The sequence below is a fragment of the Diachasma alloeum genome, unplaced genomic scaffold, assembly GCF_001412515.2.
Source record: "Diachasma alloeum isolate Michigan unplaced genomic scaffold, Dall2.0 Dall_scaffold_00711, whole genome shotgun sequence".
Classification (NCBI taxonomy): Eukaryota; Metazoa; Arthropoda; class Insecta; order Hymenoptera; family Braconidae; genus Diachasma; species Diachasma alloeum.
Window position 1 is genome coordinate 613,559 of NW_021680842.1, and position 25,560 is coordinate 639,118.

The 25,560-nt window shown below is 32.6% G+C and overlaps 4 protein-coding genes across 5 annotated transcripts in view; 3 read left to right on the plus strand and 1 right to left on the minus strand.

The window, feature by feature from the left end:
• Nucleotides 1-867, plus strand: part of LOC107044308 (katanin p60 ATPase-containing subunit A-like 1) — an 8,116-nt gene extending 7,249 nt beyond the window's left edge. Inside the window, exon 4 of the mRNA XM_015266131.2 lies at nt 398-867. Within this exon, the coding sequence (XP_015121617.1) occupies nt 398-596 (199 nt within the window). The 3' untranslated portion in view covers nt 597-867. The remainder of the gene's footprint in view (nt 1-397) is intronic.
• Nucleotides 868-2,345: 1,478 nt separating this feature from the next.
• Nucleotides 2,346-6,882, plus strand: LOC107044301. 2 transcript variants are annotated; one of them, XM_015266114.1, is made up of 4 exons: nt 2,346-2,772; nt 4,059-4,157; nt 5,403-5,495; nt 6,475-6,882. In XM_015266114.1, exons 1-4 carry the CDS (start codon nt 2,641-2,643, stop codon nt 6,625-6,627), a joined length of 477 nt encoding a protein of 158 aa, XP_015121600.1. In that variant the 5' UTR covers nt 2,346-2,640; the 3' UTR covers nt 6,628-6,882. The 2 variants fall into 2 exon arrangements, with proteins under 2 accessions (XP_015121600.1, XP_015121599.1); XM_015266113.1 differs by having other exon boundaries at nt 6,479-6,882.
• A 2,828-nt stretch (nt 6,883-9,710) lies between these two features.
• Nucleotides 9,711-19,703, plus strand: LOC107044328 (solute carrier family 17 member 9). The gene is made up of 7 exons (XM_015266167.1): nt 9,711-10,200; nt 14,479-14,999; nt 16,574-16,715; nt 16,786-16,882; nt 17,956-18,121; nt 18,553-18,711; nt 19,480-19,703. Exons 1-7 carry the CDS (start codon nt 10,112-10,114, stop codon nt 19,617-19,619), a joined length of 1,314 nt encoding a protein of 437 aa, XP_015121653.1. The 5' UTR covers nt 9,711-10,111; the 3' UTR covers nt 19,620-19,703.
• On the minus strand, nt 19,700-25,291 carry LOC107044327 (probable elongator complex protein 3). Its single transcript, XM_015266166.1, has 6 exons — nt 25,163-25,291; nt 23,636-23,877; nt 23,345-23,548; nt 22,502-23,046; nt 20,745-21,304; nt 19,700-19,833 (listed from the first exon to the last, which is right to left on the minus strand). The coding sequence occupies exons 1-6, from the start codon at nt 25,179-25,181 to the stop codon at nt 19,751-19,753; spliced, it is 1,653 nt and encodes a 550-aa protein (XP_015121652.1). The 5' UTR covers nt 25,182-25,291; the 3' UTR covers nt 19,700-19,750.
• Nucleotides 25,292-25,560: the final 269 nt, after the last annotated feature.

Here is a 25,560-nt window from a genome sequence, read left to right on the forward strand (position 1 = left end):
AAATGAACCCTTAAATGAAAAAATAATAATGATATGATAGCAATCTTGTAACTTAGGGATAAAATACTTGTTGATAAATTTTCGTCTATATGAGATATTTTCATCCTGAAAAGGCACCGTCTGGTGTGAATTATCCGCCTCTTGAGCCAAAAATTTCGTTGCTGTCGAAAGCAGAGCAATTATTCATGTTTGAGACTTGCAAATTCGAACCAAACAAATTCGTTTTTGGCAGTTTTCAACTAGTGACTTTGTTGGCCCAAACAAGACTTGTTTGACAACGTGTTTGTTTTTCTCTCAGTGGATAATAATATACTATATTCTATCCTATATAATATTCTATATGTAATTCCCCTCGAATGTAATATTTTTGTTACTCATTTCTCTATTTATTTCGTAGGGATGCATCGATGATGTCCATGAGAAGGAAAATTGCTGGTCTGCGACCAGATCAAATAAGACAGCTTCCCAAGGAAGAATTGGATCTGCCCGTGTCATCCACAGACTTCCACGAGGCCATCGAGAAATGTAACAAGAGTGTTTCCCAAGAGGATCTGGAGAAATACGAAAAATGGATGAGTGAATTTGGCTCTTCCTAATCGAGGATTAATATCAATGGCCCGAGGACTAGAAATAATACAGACGTCTTCCACACATGAATAATCACCTGGAGATCTTGGTCTCGTTAATTATGTATTCAGAAAATGTCAAGAGTTTTTCCGTTGTTGAAGGAATTTCCGAGCGAAAATTTCGCTTAATTAATTACCGAGATGATTCTGCAATTCTAACCCACACGAAAATTTTTTATAGAAATAACTAGTGAATTCGATGGACAATTTTATTGGATTCCTATTAGTTTTTAGCCGACTGTATTGAAATGTTGAAAAAAGCCAATAGAATTCGATTTTGTTATACTATTTATTCTATTGAGAAATTTTCTGCAGAATTTTGTCGGCCCAATTTTGTTATTTTTTTTTCATTCTATTCTCCTTTTCTTTTCATAAAAAAATCCGATGAAACACCCGAATAATTTGACCTGAGGAAATTCTATAGAAAATATTTCAATAGAAATCCAATAGAATTGTCTAGCGCATTCACTAGGTTTTTTTATGAAATTTTTTCATACGTGATGTGATAGAGCACAGAAATGTTTAACCCGTTCTCTATTGTCTTTACTCCTTTCGATTTTTTATGTTAAACTAATATTTTGCTTTTTGGATAATAGTTGAGAAAAGAATCAGGATAAATTGCATTTTTTTGATAAATAATTTTTTCCTATTAGTTTTTGTTGACTAGCAGTTCTGTTAATTGTGAGTGATTTAATGAGAGAATCTGATGAGTTCGTAGAGCTACTTTAACCCACACGAAATACAATATTGAGATTTTTTAATGAAAAGTGTTTATTTTACTTTCCACCCGACTCTTGGGCTAAATCTAGACTGAAATATTGATCCTTGAGCGTAATCTAAACTGAAATCTTGACCCTCCAGGAAAATCTGGATTGAAATCTTGACTTTCTATGAAACTTTTTAGTTTCAACGTTTTCGTTGGAAATTGTTATATCTTCCGCAAAAATTGACCGATTTCCAAAAATCAAAATTCATTTTGTTCGTTAGATTTCCAGGAATATTGTTTGCTCGAAACATTTTTCGATACCTATTAAAATGACGGCGCAACACGCATTTAAATAATTAAATTCAGTTTAACTCGATTTTGACTGTTTTCCGTTTTCCGTTTTGAGATTTTTTAATAAAAAGTGTTTATTTTACTTTCAACCTGACTCTTGGGCTAAATCTAGACTGAAATGTTGATCCTTGAGCGTAATCTAAACTGAAATCTTGACCCTTGAGGAAAATCTGGATTGAAATCTTGACTTTCGACGAAACTTTTTAGTTTCAACGTTTTCGTTGGAAATATCTTCCGTAAAAATTGACCGATTTCCAAAAATTAAAATTCATTTCGTTCGCTAGATTTCCGGGAATATTGTTTGCTCGGAACATTTTTCGATACCTATTAAAATGAGGGCGCAACACGCATTTAAATAATTAAATTCAGTTTAACTCGATTTTGACTATTTTCCGTTTTCAATGAATATCTCGAACCCCAAGTGAGATAGCAAAATTTTCATCATGACCTTTTTTGTAGCCCTCAAGTCGCTCTGCAAAAAAGGTCATGACAAAAATTTCGTCATGTCCCATAGATTCGGAGATATTCTTCGAAAACTCAACTGAGTCATGAAATATGCAAGTTTCAACTGTTCACATGAATTCATACTTTTTCCTGTCAGCGCGTGGCCCGACGAGAGAGTACAGGTCATCTCTTCTGGGAAACGCGCGGGCTCTCGCCGGTGTTGACAAACAAAAACGCCGGTTAGAGGCAGAAGTAATTAAAGGGCGAATTATTTCATTGTCAAGGTGAATGAAACCCCACATTCTATTCATCCTCGCCTCTCTTGTCCTCTGGTTAAGTATCCTGGAGTATTTGCGGATGTCCTCTCGCCGTTGTTACTCTCGGAGAGGACGTGTTTGCGTGAAGATAAGTCAATAAACCCTCCATTTTACTCGCTCGAGGTTAATTTAATGTGACAGGTCCCATTTTAGCGGTTATTGAAACGTTTTAATCGTTTTTTATAACCGATCAGTGATGAGACGACTGCAAGAAATGAAGGACAAAAGCGATTTATTCGATTCAAAATCCAGTGAAAAGGAAAATCAGTCTGAGAGGGATGAGAAGCCCTGCTGTGATGAATTTAAAAAGCCGTGGGCGAAGAGGAAGGTAAACTTTTGGAGCTAATACGGGGGGCGATTATGCATAATTTTAAGGTAGTATAAACATTACTTTAATTTTGAAGATTAAAATCTGAAATAAATTATAAACGAAAGGTAATATGAATGGAAGGATTCTGGTTGAGTTTGTGGTCGATTGACAGTCTAGTATTATTAATATTGTTATTATTTATTTATCCATGTATAGACGATTAGGCTTTTTACATTAGTGTTATTAACATAAACATTTTTCATTGATTTTATCATTTTTATAAATTATAATTTTTTTCATTATTTTATTTTTTTATTTTTTTCAGTAGAAGGGGGGGTGGGGTAAAATGAACACTAGACTTTTTAAAAATTATTTATAACTCAGAAACAACCCCTCATTAACATTTTAAAAAAAGTCAAAAGTGTCCGTTTTACCCCAGCCTTCCCTATAAACATTACTTTAATTTTGAAGATTAGAATCTGAAATAAATTATAAACGAAAGTTAATATGAATGGAAGGATTCTGGTTGAGTTTGTGGTCGATTGACAGTCTAGTATTATTAATATTGTTATTATTTATTTATCCATGTATAGACGATTAGGCTTTTTACATTAGTGTTATTAACATAAACATTTTTCATTGATTTTATCATTTTTATAAATTATAATTTTTTTCATTATTTTATTTTTTTATTTTTTTCAGTAGAAGGGGGGGTGGGGTAAAATGAACACTAGACTTTTTAAAAATTATTTATAACTCAGAAACAACCCCTCATTAACATTTTAAAAAAAGTCAAAAGTGTCCGTTTTACCCCAGCCTTCCCTATAAACATAACTTTAATTTTGAAGATTAGAATCTGAAATAAATTATAAACGAGAGTTAATATGAATGGAAGGATTCTGGTTGAGTTTGTGGTCGATTGACAGTCTAGTATTATTAATATTGTTATTATTTATTTATCCATGTATAGACGATTAGGCTTTTTACATTAGTGTTATTAACATGAACATTTTTTATTTATTTTATCATTTTTTATAGATTATAATTTTTTAATTTTTTTTATCATTTTTTACAGATTGTAATTTTTTTATTTATTTTTTCATTTTTTAAATATTTTTTTAATTTTTTCTAGTAGTAGGGGAGGGCGGGGTAAAATGGATACTTTAGACTTTTTTAAAATTATTTATAACAGAAACAAATTCATCAATTGAGCTCAGTTTAGGCTCGTCACAAAGGGAAAGAGTTGTTTTTTGTATTGAAAAAAAAATTATTAAATTTTATCACCATTTTATTATCTCGTTCAGGTTGGTTCATTAGTGATTGAAGGGAAGGCTCATCGACTTTATTGGGGTAGCAACGCCATAGGACGAACCCATCACAACTCTATTCAACTGCAGTCGATGGTAAGAGCCACTCTTAAAAGGAATTTTGATGAATTCAACAGTCACGCGTCAAAATACCTCAGACTAAATATGCTCATTGAGTCATAATTTTCAGTGATGATTAGATTAGGAAAAAAGGACAATTGTTGGTAATTAATGATGAGTAGATTACGAAAGAATGAACTTGTTTTCTTATGAAACTTTCAGTATTTTTACTCGGTATATCTAAAATTTCCTCAAATTTCACAGATTTCTCTCGAAATTTTTATAAATTCCCGGACTTTTATACATTCCAAGAAATTAAAAAAAAATATTTCATACATTTTTTCGTGAAATTGTTCTATCACTATCACTCAATTTTATTTTCAAACCAAACACAATAGTTTTTGTGAAGACATTATACAAAAGCGAGAGTTTACACAAAAATAGAATTCTTCAACAGCCGAAAAACGACTATTTGACGCAATTCAAGAAAAAAAAATTTAGTCTATGTTCTCTCCTCATTCCAAACTCCCGAAGGTTTTTCATATATTTCTTACATCGAGACGACAATATTAATAATTTTCACTAATTTTATCCGCAGATCTTTTTTCAAGTAATATGAAATATTTCATATACATATAATTGAAAAAAAAAATTATCATTATATTTTACTGAAAAGAATTATTATTATTTCAAATAATTGATTTTCCAGTTTTATAATTATTACATTTTATTATTATTATCATTATTATTCTTATTATTATTATTATTATTATTATTATTATTACAGGTTACAATTCAATTGATTAGATTAGGGCGATTACACTTTTCTTTTCTCATTCGATTGAAATTCAGCCTCACATTTTCCTTTTTCCCCTCTGGGTCACCCCTGGGCCTTCCTCTGGACTTTGGATTTTGCTGTTTCATTTTCTTTTCAATTGATCCATTGACTAAATCTTCTCCCGTCGAAACTTCTCAATAATTTTTCATTCTGCTGAATGGGAAATTATTATTCTCATTAGTACTCCCAATAATAAAAAAAAGTTAATAAACAAAAATTTTTTGCTTGAATTGCGCCAAACAGTCGTTTTTCGACTGTTTCATTTTGCCCCGCTATTTCATTTTGCCCTGCTCTCCCCTAATAATTTTTATAATTTCTTCTATTCATCGACTTGATGTTTAAATTATGATGTAACAAAGCGTGCATCTTTCGTTGGCGACGTAACAGCGTTAATTGAAATCGTTCGTTTCTGTGTGGATCATCATCGCAGTATTTCTGTTTAGAAAGTGTCAAAGAGGCAAGCTGTTATCGTTGCGACAGACAACAAAATGCTGATCTGGCCTATCAGTAGAAAGTCCCCCACTTGTGTCAACTCGGTAAGTAAATTAGAATGAATAGCTGTGAGGGGGGCGAGTAGATCGCACGCGTGAAAAAATTTCATAGAAAAAACTAGACAATTCCATTGGATTTCTATTGAATTTTCTATTAGTTTTTGGGCAATTCTACAATGGCCTCAACAGAAAACAAATTATTCAAATTTGCCTAGTTTTTTTAGTTGATTTTCTTGATAAAAAGAAGACAAAAATGGAATGAAAACAAGTGGGAAATTGCTTTTATATTAATACTAGGGGGAGATCGTCATAACCGTTGTGACTACTATTTTGACCCTTGTGAACCTTGGTTACTTACCCTTCATTTCTGACCTTTGAGACCCTTAATCTGACCCTCATGACCCTTTACCGGACCCTTGTGACCCTTATTTAAGCCCTCAATTTGACCCTTGTGACCCTTAAGACTCTTAATCTGACCCATAACATGAAATCTGACCCTCATAACCCTTATTTTGACCTTCGTGACCCTTATTTTGACCCTTGTAACCCTTAATTTTGGAGTCTTAATTTTGAGTACCAAATTTTCATCACCAAAAGTCGATTTAGATTTTTATAATATAGAGAAATAGTGTTTTTGTTGTCTAGTAAAATAGCAATATGCCGAATAATTCATCACTGAGTTGAGTTGAAATCATTTGAAATCACTTGAAACAAATCATTGTGTCATGATATTCGATAGTGAATAACTCCTCGTTATTTTCTACTTAACATTCCAATAGAATCGGCCAAAAACTAATGGAAAGTTCAATGGAAATTCAATAGAATTGTCCAGCGAATTCATTATGGTTTTCTATTCAATATTTTCATGTGGGGAAAATCTCTTTCATTTTCATTCTGTCTTGCTCTTTCCTTTCTCTTCTACTCTTGAAGACAGACTTCATCTTTTGGACGAAATAAAATAAATAACATTAATAATAAATTACTTTAATACGAAATAACGTTAATAATAAATAACATTTCGTAGATAGTTTTGCCTCGAAAGAAATGGTGCAGAATTTACGATTTGTTCACGGTCTCATTCGGTGACGTTAAGGGGTACGTCAGGAATGAGAAGAATCGAATTGCGAGGAAGAATTATATGCGTAAGAAGAAAGAAGAAAAGCCCGCGGCGACTTGAGTTTGATCTCATTTTTCCTCGCGCAGTTTTTGAAAAAATCACGTTGGAATCCGGTTTCCGCGGGAGAACTGAAATTATGGAGATTAACTTACTAAGTCATTGAATAACTGCAAAATTTAGTTTAGTTTTTTGTATTTGTTTATTATTTATAAGATTTATTCCTCAAGTGCAAGAAGAGGTGAGAAGCTCTCGATTAAGATCTTGGAAGTTTCACGCACGAAAAAAGTTGATAGAAAAACCTAGCGAATTCGGTAGAAAATTCGATTAAATTTCTATTAAACTTTCTGTTAGTTTTTGGCTGATTCTATTGACATGTTCAATAGGAAAAATTCAATAGAAAAAGTCAACAGAATTCGATTTTTATATATAACTTATTGTTTTCATATATTTTCTGTAGAATTTGCTCGACTCAAATTTTCTAAGTTTTTTCATTCTTTTTTTTTTTTGTCGTCAAGAAAATCAAACGAAAAAACTGAGAAAATTTGAGCCGAAGAAATTCTATAGAAAATATCTGAATAGAATAAGTTACGTAGAAAAATTTAATTCTATTGACTAATAGAACAGTTTAATAGAAATTCAAAAGAATTTTCTAACGAATTCGATAGGTTTTTCTATTGAATTTTTTCGTCCGTGTTGTGAAGATGTGTTGCTCATTAGACACTGAAAAAGTTTGAAAAACTTATTTGTTTTGGAGAATTTGAGAGTTTGTCATTGTTTTTTAGTTTGTAGGTTGATAGCCAATTGTGCAGTTTCAAGTTGAGAGTAATAAAACACGTTTTCTCTATTATATTCAGTTGATTTCATTTCATGTCTTCGTAGTAGAATTTCTATCGCATTTTTACTGAAATTTCCAGTAGTTTCCCGCCTTTCACAGATTTTCTGCGCTTTTTTTTCCAATGGAAATGTTTAATGGACAATAGGTTTTAGAAAAAAAATCAGTAGAATTCAAAATTTTGTTTTTCAATTCCGTTTGTAAGAAGTATATTATAAATCTTATGAAGTCATTGAATAGCTGCGAAGATGAGTTTTTGTTCTTTTTGGTATTTGTTTATTAATTATAAGGTTTATGGCTCAAGTAGAAGAAGAAAGCTTTCTCGAATATCATCTTGGAAGTTTGTGAGGATCTGCTGCCGATGTAATTATGCACTGAAAAAGTTTAAAAAACTCATTTGTTTTGGAGAAATAAAATTAGTTTATTTAGTATATTTGTTTAAGCTGATTTGTTTCGAACGTTTTTCATTGTTTTTTTTACTTTGTATTTTGATACCCAATTGTGCAATTCCAAATTGAAAGTAATAAAGCACATTTTCTTTATTATATTCAGTTGATTTAATTTCATCTCCTCGTAGTAGCATAGAAAGTTCTGTTGGCTTTCTATTGACACTTTCATTAGTTCTTTGCCGATTCTATTGAAGAGTTTCACAGCTTTTGAAGGTTTTTTCCAGTGGAAATGTTGAATGGACAATAGTTTTTAGACAAAAATCAACAGAATTTAATCATTTTATGAAAATTCTTCGACTTAAATTTTTTATGTCTTGTTTCCACTCTATTTTCTTTTCCTCTCATTAAGAAAGTCAAACGAAAAAACTTGGAAAATTTGAGCCGAGGAAATTCTATAGAAAATATCTCAATAGGATAAGGTATACAGAAAAATTGAATTCTATTGACTTTTTCTACTGAATATTTTCTATTGAACATTTCAATAGAATCGGCCAAAAAATAATAGAACAGTCCAATAGAAATTTCATAGAATTTTCTGACGAATTCGATAGGTTTTTCTACTAAATTTTTTCGTCCGTGAAGTTAAGGTTCGTTGACTTTGATAAAACAAAACATCTGTCGTTGGGGTATGACAGTTCAACGGTCCCAAGTTTTCATAACAGGAACAAAAGTGGGTTTTATAAACAACACGTTTTTCGATGTCGATACAGGTGTAGTCATTGATGTTTGCTATACTATCCAGCGGGCGTTTGCCCATCGGAACCGCTACGTCTTCCGGAAACATTTTTATTCTCCGAAGAAATGGAGTCTTGCAAACGGAGCATTGAGTGCATTGAGCATTTTTCAATATGTGACACGAAGTTATTCACAAAAAAAACACGTGGCATTTTCAAATTCTTCAGTGGTAAATTTTTTTTTCACGTCATATATATATATATATAATATATATATTTCACATGTATATATCATCGGTGAAATTAATAACTTCTGTCCTTTTATGGAGCCCGATTATTTAAAAAAATTGAAAAAAATTAATTACAAATGAAAAATTCTTTATAGTTTCTTTTACTCTACTTCGCTATTCACTTCAATCATTAGTCGAATTCTCTTTGATTCATTATCAATATTTATAAGGTATTCATGAGAAAATGAAATTTAATGAATTCCATTCCTTCATTTCAACAAATGAATAGATCAGCGCGTGGATCTTGTAGTAAAGAAATGTAAAAATTGAATGTATGAATGTTACCGATAGTGTAAATAACCCGGAATGGGGTCTATACTTATAAAAAAAAAAAAAGTGGACTTGTATTTACATCTTGTAGTAAAGATCTTGTAGTAAAGAAATGTAAAAATTGAATGTATGAATGTTACCGATAGTGTAAATAACCCGGAATGGGGTCTATACTTATAAAAAAAAAAAAAAAGTGGACTTGTATTTACATCTTGTAGTAAAGATCTTGTAGTAAAGAAATGTAAAAATTGAATGTATGAATGTTACCGATAGTGTAAATAACCCGGAGATGGGTTCTATACTTGAAAAAAAAAAAAAAAAAACACGTGGACTTGTATTTAGATCTTGTAGTAAAGAAATGTAAAAATTGAATGTATGAATGTTACCGATAGTGTAAATAACCCGGATATGGGGTCTATACTTAAAAAAAAAAAAAAAAAAAAAAAAAAACACGTGGACTTGTATTTAGATCTTGTAGTAAAGAAATGTAAAAATTGAATGTATGAATGTTACCGATAGTGTAAATAACCCGGATATGGGTTCTATACTTTAAAAAAAAAAAAAAAACCGAGTAAATCAATCAATCACTCGTAATCGAAGGCACCCCCACGTGACCCAAAACAATGGGTCGGATTGGAACAGCTCATCCCTGGCGCTAGTTTCAAACGTTCGAAAGCGGCTCCCGTAGGCGTATCTCGTAGACAATAGGCCTGTCCAATAGAAACAGGTTTCCCCGCAACGTCGCCACTCCTGGCAGAACTAGCGAGCTGCGTGGCTCGCTCCACAAAACAGCGGCTTGCGCAGGCGCATATTTCCGGAGCTACTTCTAGCAGGCACAATCAACATCTGGAGTGCCAGTATCACCCAAAATGCCTCAGTACCCAGTGTAGAGGCCCCTGGAGAGTTGTTCATCACGAGATATCCCCGTCGTGCTGATGAGACCTGATAACAGCGAGTTTCACGCGACTCTGAATAATAGATAGACTTCACAATGTGTTTGAACGAAAATTGGAGTGATACGTGAGGAAAATGGACGTAAACACGTCAGTGGGGGCTGACCGGCTGTCAAGGGTGACTATGGATGCACACTGCGAGGAGAAGAGCATCTTCTGGTCCAGGTAATCACTGAAAAATAACAATAATTACTGGTTCATTCCGAGGGGCTGGTTAATTCATAAAATGCCTTTTCGCTCGAGTGCAGTTCTCTCATAGGTTATCGATTATCTTCTTGTTTTATGGCTCCAACTTTTTCAAGGCTCGCGAATTTTATTTGTTGTTTATCGGGTTGAAGAATTGTTTAAATGGGGAAGGAAAATCGGGAGCTAGTTTTTTTATCCGCAGGTGTAAAAATTTAGGGATAGTGTGGGTTTTGTCTGAGGAATGCTTCTCTGAAATTTTTGAGGCATTCGTGTTTAGAATTATGCGGGAATTGGGTTCGTGAACGAGTGGGAGATGTGGGTAAACATAACATAAACTTTAGTGATGAAATGGGGAAATGAGCTTCGTTATCTGGGTCCGTCGATTATTTTGGGAATGTTTCTGGAGAAAAATAATGTTTCGTTGTATTATTACTGCGGAATAAAATAGTAATTGTTTTGATACGAAGTTGGGGAATTTCTCATTATTTATGAACTTTTTTCAATTTTTTGTACTCTACACCCAGAGAAATGATATTTGGTTCAAATAAAACTTCATTTGATTTTTTTTTCATTAATTTCAGCTACATTTCTGTTGGAAATTGATAAACTCGTACATTTCAATGAAAATCTTTTAATTATGTGAAGGAGTAATTGATTTATTCTAAATATATCTTCGATTAAAATTGAATAGAGAGTCGATTAAATTACGTCTCAAGAAGTTTTATCAAATTATTATTCTAGTTTTTTTAAAATAAAAAGTGAAACTGTAGCAACGTATTGAAGAAAGCTCCATTATTTGTATCCATGGATTATTTTGGGAATATTTCTCAAGAAAAATACTTTTTTTGAAACGAAATTAGGGAATTTACCATTATTCAGTAATTTTTTCCAAATTTTTTGTGTTCTTCACTCAGAAAAATGATATTTGGTTCAAATAAAACTATCCATTTGATTTTTTTATTAATTTCAGCTACATTTCTATTGAAAATTAATAAACTCATATATTTCAATGAAAATTTTTTAATTATGTGAAGGAGTAATTGATTTATTCTAAATAAATCTTCGATTAAAATCAAAAAGAGAGTCGATTAAATTACTTCTAATGAAGTTTTATCAAATTATTATTCTAGTTTTTTTTGTATAAAAAGTGAAACTGTAGCAACGTATTGAAGAAAGCTCCATTATTTGTATCCATGGATTATTTTGGGAATATTTCTGAAGAAAAATTCTTTTTTTGAAACGAAATTAGGGAATTTACCATTATTCTGTAATTTTTTCCAAATTTTTTGTGTTCTTCACTCAGAAAAATGATATTTGGTACTATCCATTTTGATTTTTTTTATTAATTTCAGCTACATTTCTGTTGAAAATTAATAAACTCATATATTTCAATGAAAATGTTTTAATTATGTGAAGGAGTAATTGATTTATTCTAAAGAAATCTTTGATTAGAAGTATATAAAGTTTATTAAATTACTTGTAATGAAGTTTTATCAAATAATTATTTTAGTTTTTCTGCACGAAAAGGGAAAATGTTGCCACGTATTGGAAAAAATGAGCTTCATTATTTGTGTCCGTGGATTGTTTTAGGAATATTTCTGGAGAAAAATGATTGTTTTGAAATAAAATTGGGGAATTTCCCATTATCTATGAATTTTTTTTAATTTTTTGTATTCTGCCCCAGGGAAATGACGCATCTAATTCAAATAAAACCTTCTATTTCTTCTATGAGAATCTTTTATCAACACGTCTTAAGAATTAATGAATAATACGTGCTTTATCTGAGGAATATTTCTTTGAAATTTTTAATGCATTCGTATTTAGAATTATGTGGAGAATTGGTGGCGTGAATAAATGGGAGATCTGAGTAAACAACATCAATTTCACTAATGAGAAGATATTTCTGAAGAAAAACACTCTTGTCGAAACCAAATTGAGGAATTTTCCTTCATCTATGAATTTTTTAATTTATTTCAGCTAAATTTCTGTTAGAAATTAATAAACTCATAGATTTCAATGAAAATCGTTCAATTATATGAAGGAGTAATTTATTTATGCCGAATAAATCTTCGATTGAAATCAAATCAAGTTCCAGTGAAGTTTTATCAAATTGTTATTTTAGTTTTCTTGGCACGAAAAGAGAAACTAGCAACATATTGGAGAAAATAAGCTCCATTATTTGTATCCATGGATTATTTTGCAAATGTTTCTGAAGAAAAATACTTTTTTCGAAGCAAAATAGAGAAATTTTCCATTATCCATTAATTTTTTTTAATTTTTCGTAATCTTCACCCACAGAAATGACGCATTTCATTCTCAAAACTTTCTGTTCGTATTCTTTAATTAACTTCAGTTACATTCCTGTTGAAAAATTATTAAACTCAGAAATTTGTTTACTCATTACCTCGTTCTCAATAATTTTATTTCCAAATAACGAAGTTTTTATCTGAATCAAGGAAATAATCAAGGATATTTACATTAAAAACAATTCGATGTGACTAAAAGCGGAAATGAAAATCAAGTTTAACATTAACTAAAAACTCTACTGCAAGTTATTACAATCTTCATTGAGTGCAACTAAAGTTTATTAAACTATTAGTAAAATAATCTCTCCATATAATAAAAAAGTAGGTTTCGTCCAACGCGGAAAAATTTTCAGGGGTCAGGAGGGTCAATGTCGGCCCAAGGTCGGGCCAATGTCGGCCAAAGGTCGGGCCAATGTTGAGTCAAGGTCGACCTTGGGAAACTCTCAGTGAGTCGAGTCAAGGTCGAAAATTTCAGGGAACGCTGGGGGGTGCCCATATATGGAACCCCCCCCCCATGGGCCTTACAGAGAAAAAAAAACATTAGCTCCTTCAGAAAAATGAAATAAATAATAAGATTATAAGAAGCAAGCTCCTCCCAAGCAGTCGCACCAGAGATTTGGGGGGAGCGAGCGAAGCGAGCGAGGGGGCGAAGCCCCCCCTCCCCCTCCGGGGTTGGCGAGCGAAGCGAGCAGAGCGCGAAGCCCCCTAGTCTTGAAATAATAAAAAAATAATAATCCTGACACACCAATTGCAGGAGAGAGAGAAAGCGCTGGTTCATCTCGTTATTATGTGGCACATGTTTACTTTACGCGACGAGAACGTCAGTGCCTCTGTTAGTGCCAGTGATCAGCAAGGAAAAACAATTTATTTATTTAGCCAGATATTTATTGAAAAAATAATATATCCATTTGAATTCTTCTCAAGAGTTTTTCTACATTTTTGTCTCAAAATCCACAGGAAAATGAAAAAATTGATTTTCGAAAATTCTAATAAACAAAGGCCCAAGGAAATAAGTTGTACAAAAAATCAACATCTGCTGATTATTTCCATCAAAAATATTCTGTGGAAAAAAGAATGTAGAATTTTAACGCAATTCTAACGGAACTACAGTAGAATTTTACAGAGAAAAAAAAACATTAACTACTTCAGAAAAATGAAATAAATAATGGGATTATAAGAAGCAAGCTCCTCCCAAGCAGTCGCACCAGAGATTTGGGGGGAGCGAGCGAAGCGAGCGAGGGGGCGAAGCCCCCCCCCCCCCCTCCGGGGTTGGCGAGCGAAGCGAGCAGAGCGCGAAGCCCCCTAGTCTTGAAATAATAAAAAAATAATAATCCTGACACACCAATTGCAGGAGAGAGAGAAAGCGCTGGTTCATCTCGTTATTATGTGGCACATGTTTACTTTACGCGACGAGAACGTCAGTGCCTCTGTTAATGCCAGTGATCAGCAAGGAAAAACAATTTATTTATTTAGCCAGATATTTATTGAAAAAATAATATATCCATTTGAATTCTTCTCAAGAGTTTTTCTACATTTTTGTCTCAAAATCCACAGGAAAATGAAAAAATTGATTTTCGAAAATTCTAATAAACAAAGGCCCAAGGAAATAAGTTGTACAAAAAATCAACATCTGCTGATTATTTCCATCAAAAATATTCTGTGGAAAAAAGAATGTAGAATTTTAACGCAATTCTAACGGAACTACAGTAGAATTTTACAGAGAAAAAAAAACATTAACTACTTCAGAAAAATGAAATAAATAATGGGATTATAAGAAGCAAGCTCCTCCCAAGCAGTCGCACCAGAGATTTGGGGGGAGCGAGCGAAGCGAGCGAGGGGGCGAAGCCCCCTCTCCCTACCCCTCCGGGGTTGGCGAGCGAAGCGAGCAGAGCGCGAAGCCCCCTAGTCTTGAAATAATAAAAAAATAATAATCCTGACACACCAATTGCAGGAGAGAGAGAAAGCGCTGGTTCATCTCATTATTATGTGGCACATGTTTACTTTACGCGACGAGAACGTCAGTGCCTCTGTTAGTGCCAGTGATCAGCAAGGAAAAACAATGGAGCAAAGCAGATTCTGGGATGATTCTCTCAAGCTTCTTCTGGGGATATACATTGACCCAGGTGGCGAGTGGCTACATGAGCGACAGAATTGGAGGGCACAAGATCATGTGGATTGCAGCTCTCGGCTGGTCCTTCACTACGTTCACGCTGCCAAATGTCATTGAAGAATTTACCGACAGTGATCATCACGTGGAGATTATTGCAATGGCTAGGACAATCACTGGGGCTTTTCAGGGCATGCATTTCCCCAGTGTTATTAGTTTGACGAGTCAGCATTTGGACGAGTCTGAGAGGGCCTCGTTCTTCGGACTGCTGACGTCGGGGTCTGCATTGGGAACACTGCTCACGGGTTCGCTGGGGTCTTATTTGCTGGTTAAATTCAGCTGGGCCGTTGTATTTCAAGTATTAGGTAATATTTTTTGGGTCAATTTTGTGGTACGTTTTGAATATTATGTGTCGTACATGTGTAAAACAATTTTATAGAGAATGCTAGTGGATTTTATGGATAATTTTCCAGTTCAGTGATCGACATCAATCATTATTCCAGAAATATTAAGAGAATTATTTCCCCAAATAACCGAATTCATTCGTTTGTCATTGGAACTTGGAGAATAATAAATAATTGAGAATTTAAATTTTTTCAATAACTATTAGGTAAATAATTGGAAATTTTCAAAAAATATTAGAGATTAGCAAATAATCGTCATTCTTCCGGATTTGATTATTGATTGGTAAAATAATTCATCAATCATTATTCCAGAAATATTAAGAGAAATATTTCCCCAAATAAACGAATTCATTCGTTTGTCATTGGACTTGGAGAATAATAAATAATTGGGAATTTTAATTTTTTCAATAACTATTAGGTAAATAATTGGAAATTTTCAAAAAATATTAGAGATTAGCAAATAATCGTCATTCTTCCGAATTCGATTATTGATTGGTAAAATAATTCGGAATTCAAATATTTAATTGTTGATTAATTTAGTAATTGAAAATTGTTAAGTTCCATTACTTGATTGAGTATTTATGAAATTAATGGTAATGATAATTTATGATTATGCCTATCTCTGTTCTAGTTCTGTTGGATTTATATTGAACTTTTTATTAGTTTTTGGCTGATTTTATTGAAATGTTCTATAGAAAAAGACGATAGAATTAGATTTTTCTATAAATTTATGCTATTGAGATATTTTCTATAGATTTCGTCGGCTCAAATTTTGTTTTTTTGTTTGATTTTCTTGTTAAAAAAAAAAAACAGTAGAATGAAGAAAAGTTAAAAATTTCAGGCGAGGAAATTCTGTAGAAAATATCTCAGTAGAATAAGTTATATTGAGAAATGGAATTCAATTGACTTTTTCTATTGAACGGTTCGATAGAATCCGAAAACTAATAGAAAGTTCAATAGAAATCTAATAGAATTGCCTAGCAAATTCGCTATTTGTTTTTTTATTAAATTTGACCAAACATTCGATAATTAACAGAAAAAATCTGCTTGATTTCAACATTTTGTTCACAAATATGAAAAAAATTTCTAGAAAAATCTCTCGCTTTTTCAAGAAATTATAACAAATTATGATTGAAGTTCAATTGGAATTCTCATTGAAATCATTCTGTTCGTCTTTTGTGAGGATTTATTTAGCCAGACATTTGTTGAAAAAATAATGTATCCATTTGAATTCTTCTCAAGAGTTTTTCTACATTTTTGTCTCAAAATCCGTAGGAAAACGAAAAAATTGATTTTCGAAAATTCACATCTGCTGATTATTTCCATCAAAAATATTCTGTGGAAAAAAGAATGTAGAATTTTAACGCAATTCTAATGGAACTACAATAGAATTTTAATGAAATTTCATTGGAAAAGCCATCGAAATCCGTTGAGAAATTGTTCAGTTTTTCTATTAAATTTTATCAAACGTTCGACAATTAACAGAAAAAAATCTGTTTGACGTTAATATAAATAGATTTGGTTTTCGTTAATAGGTAGTTTAGGTTTACTATGGACACTATTTCTCTACTATCAGAGTCTCACTGCTCAAAGGAGGAGAATAATCTCGAGGAGTTTTGGGGAATCAAAAAGTAAAAATCTACCGTGGAGAGAGTTATGGTCCAAACCGCCTTTCTGGTAAGCAATCCTTTCCTCACTACAATAAATTCAATAATCAGTCAGTAACTAAATATTTCAATGTTCGTAGGTCTTGTGTGTTCGCCCATGCCTGTCAGAACAACTGTTTCTTCGTTTTACTTTCGTGGATGCCAACTTACTTTCACGATACATTTCCAGATGTACCAGTAAGAGAATAATTTTCGTAATTATGATAGATTTTTATTAATTTCTGGATTGATGTGATGAAACATAATGAGTAAACCCATTCGACTTCTGCATTAGCGAAATGTCTTGCACTCATCTGTGAGATAATTGCATAATTGCAGGCATGAAAAAAATTAATAGAAGAGTCTAGTGCTTTTTGCAAGAAATTCTTGAATTCCTAGTGGAATTCTATAAGAATTCTCTTCAAGTTTCATCAGAATTCCGTTAAAAAATCAATTTTATTCATTTTTTCATTCACTTTATTGTTAAAAAAATCATTTTGTCGAGAGACATTTGACAGAAAAAAATACAGTAGATTTTGTCTTTTTATTATAGAAATTGTTGGGCTTTATAAAATCCAAGCAAAAAATCAGAAAATTCATGCCCAAGAATGTTTGAAACATAATGAGTAAACCCATTCGCCCTCTGCATTAGCGAAATGTCTTACACTCATCTGTGAGATAATTGCATAATTGCAGGCATGAAAAAAATTAATAGAAGAGTCTAGTGCTTTTTGCAAGAAATTCTTGAATTCCTAGTGGAATTCTATAAGAATTCTCTTCAAGTTTCATCAGAATTCCGTTAAAAAATCAATTTTATTCATTTTTTCATTCACTTTATTGTTAAAAAAATCATTTTGTCGAGAGACATTTGACAGAAAAAAATACAAGTTTTGTTTTTTTATTATAGAAATTCTTGGGCTTTATAAAATCCAAGCAAAAAATCAAAAAATTCATGCCTAAGAATGTTTATGGAAAAAATCCCAACAAAATAAGTTGTATAGGAGAATCAACATTAATAGACATTTTATAAACAAATATCCAAAAAATATTCCGTAATTTTCAATAGAATTGACGATAAAATAACAAATTTTTCCATATAATTCTTATAGTGTTCGAGTAAAAATTCAATAGAATTCCTTAGAGAAGAGTTAGCTAGGGTTTTTTTTAATTGTTTCATGTGTGTAACAAAGGCTCGAATTGTTACGTTTCCATTCTTCAATACAGATTAATGATTTGACTAATTGTCTATTCTATGTGTTTTGTTTTTTCAGAGTTGGATGGTGAACATGATACCCTGGTTATCGTTACTCCCTTGCACTTTCGTGGGGAAAATATTGTCTGAAAGATTGATTACTACTGGGTATACAGTTACAACTACGAGGAAAATCGTGGAAACTATTTGTTTTGCGACTCAAACCATAAATTTGCTCATATTAGGTGAGTAGTAAAAGTTTGGAAATTGGAAAGTCGAGAATACAAAACTATTGACCAGTTTTCAATGAATATCTCGGAATCTAAGGGAGATAGCAAATTTTTTATTGAAATCTTTTTTGTAGTCCTCAATTTGCTCTACAAAAAGGGTTATTACGAAAATTTTGTTACCTCCCTTAGATTCTGAGATATTCCTCAAAAACTCAGCTGAGGGCTAAATCCACTTAAATCACTTTAACCTTTTATTATTCAATTTATCCAAAAAATTTTGTAAAAAATCTTATAGACTCCAGACAAATGTCTTTCCTATTAGTTCACACAATGTCAAGTACCCCAAATAGAGGAAGAAATAAATTAATCGTTCAAATGAAAGCTCTAAGCTGCAAAACAATTTCGAGAAAAAATTTATTGAAATCAATTTTTCTTCCTCGTCACAGCGACAGTCCAGACATTCCAAGCTGCAATGCTCTGTCTAATGTTCATAATTGGTGGCACGGGATTTCACAACACGGCTATTGCAGTGAACCCATCAGATCTGGCGCCAAAGCACTCAGGGAGCGTCTTCGGGCTCATGAACTCGGTGGGAGCAGTTCCGGGTACGAAACCATAATTTCCAACTCGTGTTAGAGATTCGTAATTTAATTCTCTTGGGAATGGCGTGAGGAAATTAGTTGCCAGGCTGACTAGATTATTTCGTGAACATTAAAGACTAGTGGTTTTAGAGATTCTAGAGAATTCTTTTGTGGTCCATAACAGGGATCGACATGAACCATTGGATTATTAATATTACGAGAAGTTATACCTTTAAATAATTGATCCAAATTTTTAAATTGATTTTTTAATTAATGATGAGGAATTCAATTGACTTTTGAATAAATAATTCTTAATTTGAATATTTATTTGATGATTAATTTAATAATTAAAAAATTGTCAAGTAATATTAGCTAATTGACTAATTGAAAAATTAATTTTATCTATAATAAAATAATGAAATATTTATTATTTTATTAACATTATTTATGAAAATTATAATAAAATAATTGATCTAAATTTTTTAATTGATAAGGAATTGTCAGTTGACTTTTGAATAAATAATTCTTAATTTGAATATTTATTTGATGATTAATTTAATAATTAAAAAATTGTCAAGTAATATTAACTAACTGACTAATTAAAAAATTAATTTTATCTAAAATTCATGACTCTGTCGACGTCTGGTCCATGAAATCTCTTCACTGGCATTATTTTATTGAAAAAAAACCTAATGCATTCATCAGAAAATTCTAGTGGATTTCTACTCGAAAATCTATTCGAAATGCTCAATCCAAAATAATGAATTCCACGATTTATTTCATGATTTTTAGGGTTCTTGGGAGTGTACCTAGCCGGATGCATCCTACACATGACCCACAGTTGGGCGGCAGTATTCATTTTGACAGCTTTTATCGACATTCTGGGCTGCGTCGTTTATCTCACGTTTGGTTCCGGTCAGGCGATTATATGAAAGTACCCGTGGCACGTGGCGATGCCTATAAGTCTTGTACATATTTAAAGCAATTGAATAAATTTGTAAATTAGTAAATCTTAAGGTAAAACGATTTTTTTATTCTCTAAATATTACAAAATTATTAGTTATCACTTATCCACTAGCATCTTCGACATGTACGGGCCATCCAACTCGTAGCCCATTTTTCTGTAATAATTCCTCGTCCCGACTCCTGAAATTTGAATAAAAACAATTTGAGAAAGGATTTGACGATCTTATTTTCGGCTGATGTGTAACATGATTGGAAATTTGAAGGAATGCGTTCCCAGTCTGAGATTTACGCACATGGCTATCCTGTCAGTAAATTTTCTGAGTTTTTTGTTCGATTTTTTTCAAAGAGAATGAAAAAATGGAGTAAATAAACTTGTCAAAGTCGTGTCGGTAAATTTTTATGCAAAAAAAAACATAAATTTTGCTAATGTTGAATGTTTCTCATGGGGAACATGTCCATTGAACTTCTATTGGAAATTCTATGAATTTTTCACCGATTCAAGTGAAAAAATTCGCAGCTTTGTACGCTTTTTTCAATTAGAATGTTCAAAAGAAAATAGTTTATAGACGAGATCAATAGAATCTAATTTTTCTATACAACTTATTTTATTGAGAATTTTTCTATAGAAATACTTTGGTTCAAATTTTCCAATTTCTTCGGTTGAATTTGTTTCATGCGAAAAAAAATTAAATGAAAAGAACTTCGAAAATTTATTCCGACTTCCTATAGAAAATGTATCAACACAAAAAATTGAACAGAAAAATTAAATTCTGTTGATTTTCCAATTAAATAAGTTCTATTAGACATTTTCCATTAAAAAATTGCAGTGAAGTTGTTGAATATTTCAGTAGAACCATCGAAAAACGAATGGAATTTGTAATAAAAAATCCAATAGAATCTTCTCGCAGAATGTTTCGAATGTTATCTGGATTTTTTTATCTTTCGTAAAACAAAACTGTCAATTGAGTCGTACATCATGTAGAAATTCCCAAAAATTATGATAGAATGATAAAAAAATAGAAAAAATTCTGAATTTTTTCAACGAGAGTTTTTAATTGAGATTCAGAATAAGTTTTCGTGTCTAAACTCACCCGAAATAACAGAAATCTTGATGGACCCATGTTCCTCCCTGGCGATCCTCTCAGCCTCCTCCATGAGCAGCATTCCAAACCCTTGATGCTGGAATTTCGTTGGGTCCCTAGCATTGATGGGGACGACGCTCCCATAGACATGTAGCTCCCTCACAATGGAGCAGCCCCCCTTCAACTCAGCCCTGAAAGTTTCGTTGGAGCACTTCCTCAGCCTCAGCAGGCCCACAAGAATATCCTGCGTTGGATCCTCATAAGCCAAGAACGTCTCCCACCCGTTATTAGCCACATAATCCCGTCTGATGAACTCCACCTCATGTGGCTGGACTTTATTGTGGATCTCTTGAATCCCCACCTCCCTGGTCCTCACGTCTCTGCAGTCAGTCCCAAAGTCCTTCATCCTGGCCAGTGCAAGCTCCCTCAGATTTCCATGCTCAACCCCAGAGCTGACCAGGGGCATTGGGATGTCCCTTTGAACTCTATAAACCCTAGTCCATGGCGGAATGAGGGCTAGAATCCGCGCGATTAAGTCCACTAGAGTGCTTGGAGGATAACTCTTGTATCTGCGGAGTCAATTTTATAATTCAGAGATTATCATGTCGACATAATGAGGAAGTATTTTGTCATATTAGAAAAGGCAAATCGAAAACAAAAATAATAAAAAAAATATTCTTATAGTTTACTGAAAAGAATTATTGTTATTTCAAATTATTGATTTTTCAGTTTTATAATTATTATATTTTATTATTATTACTATTATTATTATTCTTATTACTATTGTTATTATTACATGTATATGGCTACTGCTGTATATTAAATTACTCATTTTTTAATATAATAGATTCTATCGAGAAATTTCTATAAAAAAAAATTATTGAATTTTTTAAATTTGAAATTATTGAATTTCCATTAGAATTGTACTGAAAAATTCCATTTATTTATGTAAATTTTCTTTATTTTTGAAAATCGTCTATAGAGGTTGATTTTTTTATATATTTCATTCTGTTGAAATTTTTTCTATAGAAATATATAGATAGATAGATTTCTCTTGGGTATGACTTTTTCAAGCTATTTTAGTAAAAAATCCACCGAAAAAAATTGGAAAATTTATACTCAAGAATTTCTATAAAAAAAAAAAACAAAATCCATTGACTTTTTGTATCAATTGTGTATCAGAAAATGACACTGTGAAGTTGTTTAGTCATTTTCAATAGAATTTGAACAGAAAATCAATAGAATTTCTTAACAGAATTTCAACAGAACTCCAATCGAGTTCTTAAAAAGTTATATTTTCGAAAGAAATTCAGTTTGAAGAGTTTTGAAGAGAAAGCTAGGTATTTTCCCCTTGAATTTCTTCTATAAATTTTATTAATTTATTTCAACATTGTTTCCTTTTTTTCTACCTATTATTGAGTTCAGCTATAGTTTTTCAGCGCACCAAATGAATGAATGAAGAAATCAGTAGCGAAGTGACTAAACGGTTCAAGTCGATTTTGACTATTCATGAGTTTTCAGTGAATATCTCCCAATCTAAGGCAGATAGCAGAATTTCTGTTATGACCTTTTCCGTAGAGCACATTAAGATCTTCAAAAAAGATATTCACGAAAATTTCGCTATCTCCCTTAGATTTGGAGATATTCCTCGAAAATTCAGCCAAGAATTAAGTCGACTTAAACTATTTACTCATTTGACTACTTCGCTACTAAATAACTAAATAAATGGATAACTGAATGAATGTACAAATAAATAAATAAAATACCTTCCAGTCTTCCACAGTTCATAAAGCCCAGTTCCCCTAATAACTAAAGTGGGATAGATCTTCAAACCATCAGCCCTGAATGCTGGATTCTCAAAGAACTCCATGAACTGTTCGACGTCCCTTTCAATGTCGACATTAGGTAAGTCAGGCATCATATGCGCGATCACTTTAAACCCAGCGTCCTTGGACAGTTGAAAGCTCTCGCAGACTGCCCTCACAGTGTGCCCTCTGTTCGTATCTCTCGCCACGTCCTCGTAAACCGATTGAACTCCAATTTCGAGTCTTGTGCAGCCATATCGCAGCATGTCTGACAGGTGCTTCTTCAGACAGTAGTCTGGACGGGTTTCTATGGTGATGCCGATGCATTTCGTCTTGCTGCGCTCTGAGAAACGCACTGCCTCGTCCACGTCGTTACTTATGTGGCCGGAGAGGGCATCGTGCAAATTTCGGATGAAATAATCTCGGTATTCTTCTGGTAGGGACATGAAGGTCCCTCCCATCACGATGAACTCGATTTTGTCGACACTGTGGCCCAGTTGTTTCAGCTGGAACAAGTGGGAAATTGCTCCTGTATTGCGTATAGTATCTCTTAGTTGAGTTTTTTAAGAATATCTCCGAATTTGAGGGAGATAACGAAATTTTCGTAATAACCTTTTTTCTAGAGCGAATTGAGCGCTACAAAAAAGGTTCTGACAACAATTTAGCTATCTCCCTTCGATTCCGTGATATTCACTAAAAACTGGTCAATAGTCAAAATCGACTTGAACCGGTTTACCACTTCACTACTGAAATGGAGAATAATTATTACAATATTATTCCTATAATTGATTGGAGAATAATTACTTGATCAACTCGATGTCTCGTCTGCAGAAAAGGATCATAACGAGCCCTGATGGCTCTCATGGAAGTCGGTTCGTATCCAGTGTAAGACTGAGTTGAATATTCAAAGTCTGAGTCGGGTCCTCCAGGGCAATAGACGCAGATATTCCCAGTCATGTTGATGTGAGGGCACCTGTGAGGCTTGCACATCACTGCAACGACAGCAATCTGACGAAAAGAAACATCAATTGTTCATTGAAACATCAACTGTTCATTTAATCTCCAGTGGAATTTCCCTAGGACATCGATACCGACTCCACTGGCTGTTCTGATGGGTTTGGCCTTCAGCTTCGGGAGTAATTTGCTCTTGGCATCGACGGGCACTGCAGCTATAATATCCACGAGCCTCGGAGACGACTCCAACCCGTACTTCGACGCTATTCTTGTCTTCAATTTGTTTAGATCGACGTCTCTGTGTTCATTGTGAGCAACGAGCAGCTCCTGGATAATTTCCCCTATTGTCATCACCATTCTCTCCTCCTTAGTCTCCACAAACACTAAAAAAATGGGAACAAATTGAAAAACAGGGGAAAGACGAAGATTTCTAAAGTTACTTCAGTTTGGAAGTGAAACAGGAATGTTGAGTAGGAAATTATTCTGACGTTTTAATTAATGAAAAGTTCAAGAATGTATTTTCTTGAATTTCCATAATTTTTACTGATTTTTATATAATTACATTGGCATTTACAGTTTTCATTGATTTTTTCATCAAATTTTGAATTTTTAATGATGAAATTCTTTGAAATTTCAGTGGAACTGTCACTTGATAAAAAATTATTGTTTGACTGAAGACAAAAAATAACAGAAATAAATAGTGAGCGTTCCTCTGGAGGCATGAAAAATTGAGGAACACTAAACTATAATAGAAATGACATGAAGGTAAAATCCGAACCGTCACAAATATTAAAACGATGAAAATTTAATGGCTAGACTCATTTTCTCCTCTCGTAAATATTAAAATTATTCCAACAATGAACGATTCTGGAGCAGAATCTGAAAAAACTTTTTTTATAGGAAATTATGACAATCACAAAGAAGATTCTCTAATGTTTAGTTCTGAAAACATTTGATTAGAAGAAAAATTTTAAAATTTGTGAGCAGCTGAAGAATGAGAATTCCTAAATTTACTTTTGTTTTCAATTGAAACATGAGTGTTGAACAGAAAATTACTCTGAAATTTTAATTAATCAAAAATGTAAGAATAAATTGACTTGAATTTCTGTAATGTTTATTGATTTTTATGTAACAATTACACTGTCATTTACAGTTTTCATTGATTTTTTCATTAAATTTTGAATTTTTAATGACGAAATTCTTTGAAATTTCAGTGGAACTGTCACTTTATAAAAAATGATTGTTTGACTGGAGACAACAAATAATAAAAATAAATAATTAGCGTTCCTCTGAAGGCATGAAAGATTGAGGAGAAGTAGCAGAAAATGTAAAATAGGGTTTTGATCATCTAAACTATAGAAATGGCGTGAAAATCAAAACCAATCAGTCATAAATATTACAACGATAAAAATGTGATGACTGGACTTCTTCTCTTCTCCTGTCAATATTAAAATTCTTTAACAATGAACGATTCTAGAGCAAAATTCGAACGATTGTATAAAAAAATTCTCTAATTTTTTCTTACGAAAACATCTGATTGGAAGAAAAAATTTCATAATTAAGACATGTTTGATGAGATTTCGTTTCGCTCACAGCAACTTTAGAGGTTAAACATTTATTTCTCTGCTCCGAATCATTTTTCACTCCATAAATTCAATGAACACTCACCTCTCTTCTTCCTCGTCATTTCAAAACGCTCGTTTTCAACTATCAATCCTTGAAAATCACTTTAAACAGTTAATAAATCCGGTTTTCTCGATTTTATAGAGTTCTCACGTGTAAATGTTAGATACTACGTGACAGATGAACAGAAAGTGGAGTTTCCATGAGCCTCCGCGAGTAGAAATGTAAAATGACCGTCATTTTTGAGAACGCGTCGTGTGACCAAAAATTACGGTCTTGCGACGATCATGTGACACAAATTTTCTAACTCAAAATGTACATTTTGTAATGAAAATCACGAATATTATTCGTCTATACAGATAAAACTATTTTTTCGGCCTTGTGATAAAAATAGCTATTTTTTCTTAATTTATAACTGTCACAAATTAGAAATTTGTTATCCA